This window comes from Lepidochelys kempii, chromosome 5, assembly GCF_965140265.1.
Source record: "Lepidochelys kempii isolate rLepKem1 chromosome 5, rLepKem1.hap2, whole genome shotgun sequence".
Lineage (NCBI taxonomy): Eukaryota > Metazoa > Chordata > Testudines > Cheloniidae > Lepidochelys > Lepidochelys kempii.
Window position 1 is genome coordinate 91,087,429 of NC_133260.1, and position 13,011 is coordinate 91,100,439.

Consider the following 13,011-nt stretch of genomic DNA (forward strand, 5'->3'; position numbering starts at 1 on the left):
CAGTTTGAGACACTATATATGCTGAATCTCCCTGTCAATTTTTGTGGTTTCACAATCAATTGTTTGGGTTTATTTTAATTTTTCCTCTTGCTGGGGATGGCCTACACAAATGGGCAGCCAACTAGACAAAATGCCATCAAATGCCCAAATAAACTGAAAAAAAAAAATCCGAATTTTTTCACCGCTCGTAATTTTAGGGGATCCTTATAGCAATGTTAAAAAGAACAGGAGTACTTGTGACACCTTAGAGACTAACAAATTTAGTTGAGCATAAGCTTTTGCGGGCTACAGCCCACTTCATTGGCTGTATAGAATGGAACATATAGTAAGAAGGGGTGTGTGTGTGTGTGTGTGTGTATATATGTATATACAGACATACAGAGAACATGAAACACTAACTCAGGAACTATCCTTGCAACAAAGCCCGATGTCAACTCTGTCCACATATTTATTCTGGTGACGCCATCATAGGACTTAATCACATTAGCCACACCATCAGGGGCTCCTTCACCTGCACATCTACCATCAAGTGCCCCTCTGCCATGTACATTGGCCAAACTGGACAGTCTCCACACACAAGAATAAATGGACACGCATCTGACATCAGGAATCATAACATTCAAAAACCGGTAGGAGAACACTTCAACCTCTCTCGTCACTCAGTAACAGACTTAAAGGTGGCAATTTTGCAACAGAAAAGCTTCAAAACCAGACTCCAATGAGAAACTGCTGAACTCGAATTAATATGCAAACTAGATACCATTAACTTGGATTTGAATAAAGACTGGGAGTGGCTGGGTCGTTACGCATATTGAATCTATTTCCCCATGTTAAGTATCCTCGCACCTTCTTGTCAACTGTCTAAATGGGCCACGTTGATTATCACTACAAAAGTTTTTTTCTCCTGCTGATAATAGCGCATCTTAATTAATTAGCCTCCTACCGTTGGTGTGCCTACTTACACACACACACACACACACACACAACATGAAAAGGTGGATGTGTGTGTATGTAGATAGATAGATAGATAGATAGATAGCTATCTCTTCTTACTATATGTTCCATTCTATGCATCCGATGAAGAGGGCTGTAGCCTGTGAAAGCTTCTGCTCAACTAAATTTGTTAGTCTCTAAGGTGCTACTCCTGTTCTTTTTGCGGATACAGACTAACACGGCTGCTACTCTGAAAGTTATAGCAACGTTGTTGTTTTTTTTTAAAAAGTACGATATGATAGTTGATAGTGCCTCTTGAAAGAGATGGGATTCAAGGGCAACCTTCCTAAATATCTGAGTATGAATTCACTTTCTGCTTGTTGGAGTTGGCTTCTAAAAATCGGTAGAGGAAAAAATCTGATCCCGGTGGAAGGATTTCAGAGTTTGAAAGAATTGTCAAAAGCACTTGGAAGAGCCCATTGTTCCGGCAACTTTATATAGGTACCTAAACTAGAGGTGAGCTGTAATCCTGGCTCTTATTTGAAACTCTGGCCAGTATTTACTCATTCCTGCTGGAGCCAAAGATCACCTGTTTTTTTTATTTGTACGCTTTGGACCCGTAACTACTGTTGCAAAAATGCTGATAAAGCTGCTCACAAAGCATAGGCAGTATATTTACACCCAGACTTCTGCCACAAGCTTAGCTGTAAACACAACAAATGTATCATACTGTTTATTTTGCAAGACTTAGTTGTATTAAAATAAGTACATCCATTTTTACACAAGTGGATTACTTTATTGAGGTGAAAAAGAGGCTTTGCTTCCCTCTTCTGAGTAGCTAAAAAGGATCACTGTCTTGTGTCTTTGCTATTTTAATTGTCTCGAGCCAATGTACTGGTACAGTTGAAGAGTGGGTGACACCAGAAGAGCAAGAAGCTTTCATTTCTGGGTATAAAACAAATAGTGTTACCATAGTATCTTGACATGAGGGCTATACTTTACGTGAGAGTAAGGAACGGGAGTTTCGGGGGGAAATGTGCACTGTCTTATATACATGATTAAAAAAATCTCCATGTCGGCTATATTCCTGTAGCTGCCTGATCTGACACTGTTTACTGTTTACTGCCTGGGTATAATTTAGGTTTAGGGGGTGCTAACCTTCATGTCGTGTTTCTAGGGACTCTGGAATATTGAAGTTTAATCTAGGAATTTTGAAAGTATTCCGGTTCAGAAGTGGGGAATCATCCAGTGTCAGTAATTCTGTAGGGATAGTAAGTCACCCCATCCTAATCCCTTCGAACTTGTGAGTCTTAAACTGACCATAGAACCTGTTGCCATTAGCGTTAACCGGTGTTGATCAAACAAGAATTTCTAAATAGCCCAGTTCCTGACTTTTTGTGGGTCAACCTGTTTGTTGATACTTCAGAGGTCATTCTCCAGTAGTCGGTAAGAGTCAAAACAAACATACCTTAGGAGACAGTATGAATATGCACCACCGGGGAGTGGGAGGTATTGCAATTGTCAGAAAAGATGACTTGCATATGTCAGAAAAGGAAATGGTGTGACAAGTAGAGAATCTTGTCTGCTTTATTTAATGCATTGGGTTCACTCTCCATTCTGTTGTGTGCTCTGAAATGATGTTACAGTATATTTGTTCTGATAACTCTTTAAGAAATGAAGAAACATAGGAAACCAAGGAGATCAAGAAGGACAGGAAAAGAGGAGTATGATCAAGATGACGATGTGGAAAGCCCGGTTATAGATGAGTCGATGCTGTCAGTGAAGGAACTACTAGGGTTGCAGCAGGCTGAAGAGCGATTAAAGAGAGACTGCATTTACAGACTAAAGAAGGTGACAACACTCTCTTTTTGTATATACAGTATTTGGATATTTTATCACATACAGGTTTTAATTTATGAATTAAAGATCAAAGGTTTGCACTCTTCCTGAAGAATTCCACTTTGTGCAGCTAAAGGCTCTGTTGTTAGTGATCCAATCCATAAAATTTTAACAAAATGGGTGTTCAGTGGCTGGAAATGAATAAAAAGAAGACTAGTGTACCTTTGCTTTTGACTACGTTCAGTATTCGAATTTCCAAGTGTCCCTCTATGTAATATTCAAATTGCTCGGCTCTAAGATTGGGGTTAGGTAGGGTTACCGCTCGTTCGTGTTTTACCCGGACAGTCGTTTTTTGGCGTCTGTGTCCGGGTGCTGTTTAGGGTTGCCAGGTGCCCGGTTTTCGACCAGGAAGTCTGGTCGAAAAGGGGACCTGGCAACCCTAAATGGCACCCAGACCTAAAGTTTGGTTACCACGGGGCAGGGGGAGGCGCGAGGTCACGCTAGCCTCTGCTCAGCTGGGGCCACCTCCTACCTGCAGGCAGGTAGGCTCCTTGAGATGATCCAGCAAGATGCTGAAAGGGCCTTGGGGAGAAGAGGCAGAGAAGGGGGTGAGCCCTGGGAAAAAGGCAGAGCAGGTGCGGGGCCTCGAGTGTCCGGTTACCAGCAATTATAAAGGTGACAACCTTCGGGTTGCCAGGAAAGTTGGAGGGTGTATTTTTGGACTTCCTAGGACAATTTAACTGACCGTGGCAGATGTATGAAATGAAGGTAACATCTTTCTGTATCTTAGTCAATAAACTCTCTCAATTTTAGCGTCCTCGAAACTACCCCACAGCCAAGTATACCTGCAAATTATGTGATGCTTTGATTGAGTCAGTGACATTTGCTCATAAGCACATTAAAGAGAAGAAGCACAAGAAAAACATAAAGGTGAGTTAATGACACTTTTAGAAATCCATGCTTTATATTTGTTATCCTGCTAATGATGATGCAATTATATTAGCCCTGAAGTCTTGCCTTGTTCTTACCATGCTTAATATTCTGCTAGTGTTATACAGAGTGCTTCTCTATATAATGTCTACCAATGTCCATAGACATTGGTAAAAGCAACAAATACGTAGTTTGAGACTTTTTTCCAGCATAGAGTGAACTCGGGACTGCCTCTAGGATATTACTGATATCTCCTAATAACCATCATTAAAGGGAGCTTTCATTCAATGTATAATTCAGTATTATTGTGCAGGTCATAAGTTTTTTTTTAAGCTGTCACAACTTAACCTCATTTGTTGTTCATGAGTTGTGTAATGGTATCATTAACTGTATCTGCTCTCTTCTTAATATGTCATTTAGTGGCGTTCTGACAGCTGTAATATACTTGATTTAGAATGAGTTGGTAAGAATGAATTTAAAATTTGTAATTGCCATTTTGACAATAGCCTAGATAAAATGAAAGGGTTGTTGGATACTCCAGTATGAGAGAATATATATCAATAATTAAAATAACAGCTTTATATTTATATATATATTGAAAACTATTGCCAGCATAACTGCAGTTTGACATTTTATTATTACTGAAAGAAACTTCTGCTGCGCCTGCCCTCCTTCCCCACCTTTGCCCCAGAAGACCAAAGGAATTGAAAGGCACGTACAGGGTTTCCCTTTTGTCTTCAACTTCATTATCCTCTACCACTCCTTATAAGGAGAAAGGGATGTTTGCCTATGCCTTTTATATAGGTGTATGGATTTTTGTAAATTACCGAAGCCTCTAACGTGACGTCTCAAACTCTTTATCTAGATAGAATCATTGTATGTCATCTTTCTCTAGACCTTAATTGTGTCCTAACGCACCAACTGTTTGAAACTGCTTACTAGCTCCGTAATATAGATGGGCACACAGAAATGTTTATGGCGGTAGGTTGTGTGTACCTACCCCTACCTCATGAAAGCAACTGAAGAGAGTCATTTAAATATGTTAAAATGTGGTTGTCCTTGAAGGAAAAGCAAGAAGAACAACTGCTGACTACCCTGCCTCCACCAACACCTTCCCAGATACAAGCTATTGGTGTTGCCATTGAAAACGTAGTGCAAGAGTTTGGCTTAAATAATGAGGATTTGGAACAAAGACTCAAAATTAAAACAGCGATGGAAGATTTATTGCACCCAAAATTGCCAGGTATAACTCTGCCATTTGGTTTGATGGTCAAATATACGAAAAAGAAAAAGCATTTTTCTCCGCAAGAGTAATCTTAATCTCTGATTTTGACAAGTTCTACCAATAATATAATTTGATTTTTGTCAGTATGTTCTGCTTGGTGACGTAGTGGCAATATTTTGGCCTGAAGGTTGCTCTAAATTACATCAACTGCCACTGACCCAGTGGCTGGGAATCAGCAGGGTTTAGAGGAGGCCCAAGCCATGCCCTATTGGGCGTGGCCTCAATCCCTTTTGCCAGCAGCAGGGATAAGGTGTAGGAACTGTTGTGCTACTGAAAGATTCTTCAGAATTGGGGTGATCCTCTGATGGCTGTCTACACCAGTTCTAGGACTAGAATCTGCTGGCAAGGCATTGCAAAGTGGCTGCACTCCAACCCAGGATTTGGATTAAGATGTTGAGTTTATACAAAAAATTGCTTTCTTTGCAGGTTGCTCGCTAAGGCTGTACGGCTCCTCCTGTAGCAGATTTGGTTTCAGAACATCTGACATAAACGTTGATGTCCAGTTTCCAGCCAATGTAAGTGAGCAGGTTATTATTAGTGTTGTAAAATTGGCTGAATTGCCTGTTATAGTAACATTTAAGCAAGTAATAACAAAGGTGCCAAGTGGTAATGGGATTTTTATTTACCAAAATGTATCGATCCAAGGGGAGCTATTGTTAACTGCGTCTGAACTAAAATCATCTTAATCTGTTGTTAAAGTAGTGGTATTACTCTGTGCTAATAGCATCTTCAATCCAATGAACTCAAAGCACTTCACAAACACAAATGAGTTAAACCTCACCTCCCAGCAACCCTGTGAGGCAGAGCAGGAGATTTATACCCATTTTACAGATGGGGAAACTGGGCCTTAGATGTTGTGACTTGCCTAAGGTGTCACAGTGATCCTCCTTTGTCTTTTCAATATGGAAGTATTAAAAATCCATCATTAAAAAACACATTTTTCAAATGTTTCAGTAGCTTAAATAATAATCTTCTATGATTTGACTCCATTTCACAGATGGCTCAACCAGATGTTCTCTTACTTGTACAAGAAAGTCTGAAGAATAGTGGTAAGAAATACTTGTTCACTGGTTTCAGTTTCATTTCAAAAGCACCCCTGGCCATTCTCACAATACTCCTTCACTGAATGCAAAACCTTTTTTAAATAGATGCATCAGCTCAAATGCTTACTTGATTTTTACAGAATAATGTAAGTCTGTCTCCATGTGTAGTTTCATTCTTCTTCTACACTAGTAAATTGACAGGTACAAGAGTAAAGGTATTAAGCTTACCTAATTGGAGGAGGGAGCATTTTGTACATTGAATTCCAAAATCCCTTCACAGCTAGGGAAAAGAGTTGGAGTTTTTATGTTGCTATGTTTACTTGGTCAGTGACCTTGCTGAGACTTAAGCATGTGAAGTAAATGAGACTACACAGTGCATGAAGTTAAGCAGGGGCCTCAGTCTTTGCAGGAGTGGTGCCTTGGATAGAATTATGTGGTGGTAGCCTAAAACCACAACGCTCTAAGGTGTAACATTCTGTAATGATCCCCTAGCTCTTTCTGTGAGCACTGCTGATGGGATCACAGAAACAAAGGTTGATAGTAATATTCCCCTGCTAGCCCATAATGTAGTGCAAATCTCCCTAGAGTAAGGTGTGCTCCTTTACATACCTTAGAGTCTCTCATCAACAGAAGTTGGTCCAATAAAAGATATTACCTCACCTACCTTGTCTCTCAAATATCCTGGGACTGACACGGCTACAACAACGCTACAGAACTAATGCCGTCAGACAAGCTGTTTAGTGTAGGCTTGTCATGTGTATTCCAACAAATGACTTACCCTGAATCGATAATGGTAGATACTAAATGCATCACTTGTATAAGGCCTAAAGAATTTAGCTGCTTTAGTATTTCGTTCAAATACTAGCTACAGTATGTCCTTTAGTGGTAGAAATTCTAACTGTGTGTTCTCATTCACATCAGGAATGGGGATGCCCCTCTTTTCCACAGGCTAGCTTGTGAGGATGATTTACCTAGCGACATAAGTGTGCATGGTGCTTCTTACTTGAAATAGGACTGACTAGTCTTTGTCCCAAAGTACTTAAGGCCCTATTTTCAGATCTTAGCCTCCTTTCATGTATATACAACTTTGTGCACGCATCTGCACATACGTTTTTGGTGTGCTGATGTTTCGTACACAAGATAGAATGTGTATATGGAAACTCATCACCTGCATGTTGAGGTACTAAAAAAATGCCACTCAGTCCTAATTTATGCACATCAGGGAAGACTGGGTTGAAGCCAGCTGAAAACGGGGTCTTTACAATCTAAGTAGAACATACACAAAGGAAAAAGAGAGGGAGGGTGGCTCCTTTTCTATTTTACCGTGTGTGTGTGTGAGGTTTTACTCTTCTTTCCGCTCTCTCCCTTGTAGCATTTTCTTTAACACAACTGCTAAGTCACTGCCTCCTCTACCAACAATAATGTGATCTTGTTTGGAAACACTGCAAGTTTATATAGTTGGACTGCGTTTTTCCTTTCATATTTTCAAAATCTAAATTAACACAATGTCTGATAGTACTGACCCACCGGACTTAACTTTCTATTTTCGTGCTTGAGTTAGTCAGATTTCTAATTGGAGGTGATCCTTTTATGAGCCAGACTGGTAGACCCAAAATCTATTTCTACTCCTTGCGCTACATGAGTTTCTCCTTAAACACGAAGAATATTATTAACCATGTGCTTAATGTGGCTTTTTCTTTTTTTTCCCCCCCCAGAATCTTTTATTGATGTTGATGCAGATTTCCATGCTAGAGTACCAGTGGTGGTGTGCAGAGAAAAGCAAAGGTCTCAGTTGTCAATTTGTGTGTTCTAATAGCATATAGCAATGTAAAATTACACATACCCACACCTGAAAAAATAACATTTCTGTACTAAATTATTACAGTTCCATGGATCTTGACACAAACATTTATGGGCAAGTCATTCCTAGCCTAGAATAAGAGGGTAAGGGTTATTTCTTCCTCAACCCCCTCTTCCCCAGTCCCCTTTACAAAAATAAATAAATAAAAATAATAATAAAAAAAAACCTTTTATTTTTTCACTGTGCACCCCTCTGCACTGGGGATGATTGCTAAAGTAGAAAATTTCCTTTCTTCCCTTCTAGACGATGCAGATTTAATACCAAATGAAAGAAACCTAAAAAACAATGTAAGGGGAGCTTAAATAGCTTTAGTGCTATGAGGAAAGGAGTGAGGCATTTTGTTTTGCCCACTTACCACATACCACTTCAGATTCATGAAATATTGTGTAACTAGCTACTGATGTAGAATCTATCACCAGTTGTTTGCAGTTCCTTGGTCTTTCATTACTGATTTTTTTTCCTGCACTCTGGAAATAGTTTATGAACTGTTTTAGTAACGGGGTTTGGTACAGTGAAATTATTTTGATTCACGGAAGAAAATGACAATGTGTGATGTTTTAGTTCATTGACTAAATGATTTAGTTGCTTAAAAAAAATCTCCAGAAAGTGAGTGATGAATTGCTGTGAATTTTAAAATGCTTTTGCTCTTGTAAAAGCTTGAAATGTTTAAATTGTAAAACTAAATACACAGGTCAAACTGGTTTTGTTTGCTTCCTTTCATTGTAATGTTAAGCCTCTGAGGCTGTTAAATCTGTCATCATAGCCTCAATTTTGTGATAGGTTGTAAGATTTCATCTGACATACGGCTTTCCTTAAAACACCTGCAGGATTTTCAGGTTGTTTCTTTGTCATTGTAGTGGCCTTGTTTGTAAAGTAAGCGCAGGGAATGAAAATGCTTGTCTGACGACAAACCATTTGGCTACTCTTGGAAAACTAGAACCAACTCTTGTACCTCTAGTGATTGCCTTCAGGTACTGGGCGAAGGTGAGTCTTTTTTTAATAAAAACCGTTCTTTTTGTCCAACTCTTGTGTGATGAGTTTCTCAAAACAGGCACCTGGATAAGAGAAGGTAGGCAGTGTACAAAAGTTTAACCAAGATACATCCTGGTTTTCATGGTGTTTCTCTTTTAGTCCAATGTCCTGCTAGTAAATCTCCAGTTGTAGTTTAGGAATGCGATTGCTCTAAGTCTCTTCTTGGGAAAAAGTTACTCTTTTGGTCTGAAATTTTGCATGATCTAGAGCAGGGGTTCTCTACCTTGGGGGATGCGGGCAGTCACAAACAGATTGTAATTGCCCTGTCCTTCATATGGCTCCATTAGGGGTTGGATAGACGGTGTGCCCTGCTATGGAAAAGGGGCTTGCTGTATGGAAAGCTGAAAATCGCTGGTTTAGATTGAGTGACTCTACAAGAAGAATCTATTCAGTTGCTTCAATGATCTAAATATAACAGTATTTCATGCTTTTAAGAAACTTTCAGTTGCTTTATTAGGTTCTTATAATTCAAAAACGTCTTTGAACTTTAAATGTGACCCACCGGCTTTCCTCCTCTGAGGAATACAATATTTGTTATGTGCAGTATATTATTTTCTTTGCCCATTACGTGCATGCACTGACTGAGATTATCTAATTGTCGCACATATGAGTCGATATGAGTTGCACTAAATTATAGTGTATACAGCAACCGCAACTGTGCCAACTTGCCTTTCCACTTAAAGATCTCTTTACATAGGCAGCGTTTGGTATATGATCATAGAGGTTGATGTGAAACTCTAGCTGGAATTTCTTGACTTTGTACCAAAAAAAATCCACCATAATGTTGCTTAACAAGCTCTTTTGTTACGTGATTGCTGAGAGTCTAACCACATTAATAGCAACGCTTATAAAATATAAAGATGTTGATATGCATATCTTTGTCTGTTAGTCTTTTAAAAAATTGCTTATGAAATCCCAGCTTCTCTGCACCTGAGTACCAGCTGCAAAAGTGCCTCAAGTGCATAGAAGGGGAAGATTATTTGTGAAGAATTCTTAAAATTTGTCATATGAGGTAATTTTCACATTTGAAGTTAATGGAAACAAATTAGGAAGAGTTCATGTGGACAAAATGAGTAGTGGAATCTTTGAGTATTTGGTGCAAGTATGATATGTGTTTGACGGAAGGCAGGGTATGTTTGTTTCATGTAGCAAGTCGCTTTCAAATGGTGAAGTTTGAAGTCCTAAATAAGCCAGTCATCTTTGTGAATCTTAGTCAGTACTCTGGGTATACATACCACATATGCCACCTCAAGTCTTGATTTCTGAAATAGCTTGAGCAGATTACAGTACAAAGATAAGAGTCACAATTCTGAATTTATCATACCATAACTCTTTAAACTGAAAATGAGCAGTTCGTTAAAGGAGCTGAAGGGAATTATGCCGAGATCTCATTGACGCAATTTCCCTTCACCATCACTGCAAATCCCAACTGTTGCGTACAACCAGTAGCTTGTATGGCTGGAAGATTATCAGATCTGATTATCAGAATGGAATGCATACAAGAAAAGTGATTTCAGTATTGTTCTGCTAGAACACCGGCTGTGATTTTAATAACTCCGTGAAGTCCTTTGGAACCAAACACATCCCACAACATGGGGACAAACGAGTTATGTAAATCTTCGCGCTCTCTTCCGGTATTTAAATTGATGGTTTTGCAAATAGGAGAATGATGATAGATACCAAAAAGACTATTTGTAATAAAAAGCTTGATGCGGAAAAATATTAACGTGTTTCAATTTTTTTTTTACAGCTGTGTTGTGCTGATCGTCCTGAAGAAGGAGGTTTGCCTTCTTACGTGTTTGCTTTAATGGTCATTTTCTTTCTACAACAGAGGAAAGAGCCATTTCTGCCTGTTTATTTGGGATTGTGGGTACGTGCCACTTAAGTCTCATCAATCTGAGGGTGATATTTTCTGTTATAATTGTAAATTATTACTTGCTTGTGTCTTGCCTATCCCTTGTGCAGGAGAGTAAGACACTTAGTCACCAACAGCAAAATATCAGTATAGTTTTTGTGTGCATAATATATGTGACAAGAACATGCCACAATTAAGTTTGGTTGAGCAATTTTAATTCCTCCCCCTTGCGCGCAAGCATTATGACGCAGTCTTTAATTACGTGATCACATATTATTTTCCACAGGATACTAGCCTCATTCAGTGCACGGAATGGACAGTGCTCACTTAATGAGCAGTTATTCGCTCTCTTTTGTTTTCTCATTGTTCAGTGTGTGGCCCCCATCTCCTTGGCTGCACAGTCTTGATTCACCCATACCGCAGGTCCATACTGCGCACTGATGTGGCGGGGGTCCTATGGAAAAAATAATATGCAATTATGTAGTTACAGACTGTATCATCATGCCTGGGCACAAGGGGGATTAATTAAGGTGGTATCCTATGTGTAATTTTTTTCAAAAACAACTCTAACTTTTGAGTGGGACTTAGGCACTTAACGTTTATCCTAGGCCTATAACAGACTTCTTCAAACACTGATCTATTTTCTCATTAGCATATTTCAGAATTGTTTACAGACTTGCTATTTACATACAGCTCTTGATCTTGGTTAACGAGTCAAATCGATGTATGTATAAAATTTTATTTAAAGCCACGTGACGGAACCTCTAACAAAGTAAAGATACCAATATAAATCATAACTAGATGGCTACTGCGTGTAATTTCTTATTTTGAAAATCGACTAATGGAGTTGTAGTGCGCATTGGTGACGTTTAATCAGAAAGCCGATTACCTGGGGAGGAAGAACCCTATCGAATGAGAATTCAGTAAGCCTGTCTTTATTATGGGTATAGTGTGTGATGATTTTTGTACGTCTTTAAAATACTGACTTTTTTCTGGATGATTAATAGTATGGAGGATGTTGGTTTGAAATTCTTCAGATAAAAAAGGTGTCTGGTGTTTTTTCCTCTTTCCCTCTGCACTCTCCAGATTGGAGGATTCTCCTTAAACAAATTAGTAAACTTCAACCTTAAAGATGTTGAGAACGATATCGTGGTCTGGGAGTATAATCCTGCTGTTGATGATGCTGATTCTCCAAAAGAAGCTTCTCCTAAAAGGGGCAAGGTCTGAACCATTTCAGTTACTTCAGTAGTAATCTAGAAATCGCTACTGCTACTCTCAGCAATGACCACCCGTCTTTATTTTAAGTGAAGTAAAATTGTTGATGTATTGCGAAGCTAACCTGCATAATTCAGTGGCTGTGTGCAGTGTTGTGGCCGTGTCAGTCCCAGGATATTAGAGAGACAAAGTGGGTGGTGATAAAAATGTATTACCTCACCCACCTTGTCTCTGTAATTCAGTGACTGGTTTTCTGTTGCGTATGCGACATCTGAAGACAAATGTGACAAGTAGTAGGAGACCAGGAAGTAATTCTAAGTCTTAAGGTATTGGTGATGCTTGCCAGGGATACCCAGGGTTGTAAGGCACCTCGCTATGCGGAAGCCTTTTCTATGCCCACTGTGGATCACTCTCTGACTCCATCAGCTACTGGCAACACAAACTTCCCCTCCAGACCTCCACAGGCCCCACTCTCTCTTTTTCCAGGTTAGTGATAGGCACACTCCAGCACCCGAGTCCTCCAAGCACGCCTACAGTGTCCAGTCCCTAAACCACTGGACACTCACACAATTACCAGACCCACTGTTCCCAAAGGAGCAGTTCACCACAGCTTCCCAGTTACTCCTTAGACCACAGCTCAGCTTAACACATGGCACTTAAACTTATACTTGTTTTCACTATAAACAAATCTATGAGAAAAGAGCCAAGGCCTAAACTTAACGAACAACACTTTTTTCCTGTCTGATAAAGGTTGTCTCATCCAAAAAATCTTTCTCCCGGCTTTTAGCAGCAAGGTTGGTTGTGACCCTCTGTTCATAAGAGAAGCATGCTGTCAGCTTGTCTCCTAGGTGAACGATGCAATTTGTCTCTCTACCGTTACCGTACAAAAATCCATTGTCTTAACTTGTGAACAGGATTCCCCTTCTCTCCTCCCATTCGTTGTTTTTTCCTCTGTGCTCCTTTCTTGTCGGTTTTTACGATCTCTTGATTAGCCTTGTGCTCAGATAGTAGGTGGGCT

General features: G+C 39.5%; 2 protein-coding genes across 5 annotated transcripts in view; one reads left to right on the forward strand and one right to left on the reverse strand.

The window, feature by feature from the left end:
- LOC140911616 (terminal uridylyltransferase 7-like) overlaps window positions 1–13,011 on the forward strand; it is a 54,010-nt gene that overhangs the window by 7,669 nt on the left and 33,330 nt on the right. For all 4 annotated transcript variants that reach the window (XR_012159055.1, XM_073345011.1, XM_073345012.1 and 1 more), the window contains 9 exons: window positions 2,606–2,784; window positions 3,586–3,702; window positions 4,768–4,945; window positions 5,414–5,502; window positions 5,985–6,036; window positions 7,746–7,815; window positions 8,749–8,875; window positions 10,674–10,793; window positions 11,865–11,999. Coding sequence is in view for 3 of the 4 variants with exons in the window: in XM_073345011.1 (XP_073201112.1) it covers window positions 2,606–2,784; window positions 3,586–3,702; window positions 4,768–4,945; window positions 5,414–5,502; window positions 5,985–6,036; window positions 7,746–7,815; window positions 8,749–8,875; window positions 10,674–10,793; window positions 11,865–11,999 (1,067 nt within the window). In the remaining variant the exon portion in view is untranslated. The remainder of the gene's footprint in view (window positions 1–2,605; window positions 2,785–3,585; window positions 3,703–4,767; window positions 4,946–5,413; window positions 5,503–5,984; window positions 6,037–7,745; window positions 7,816–8,748; window positions 8,876–10,673; window positions 10,794–11,864; window positions 12,000–13,011) is intronic.
- Window positions 10,528–13,011, reverse strand: part of LOC140911615 (terminal uridylyltransferase 7-like) — an 89,245-nt gene continuing 86,761 nt past the window's right edge. Inside the window, exon 32 of the mRNA XM_073345004.1 lies at window positions 10,528–11,232. The gene's annotated coding sequence lies outside the window, so the exon portion shown is untranslated. The remainder of the gene's footprint in view (window positions 11,233–13,011) is intronic.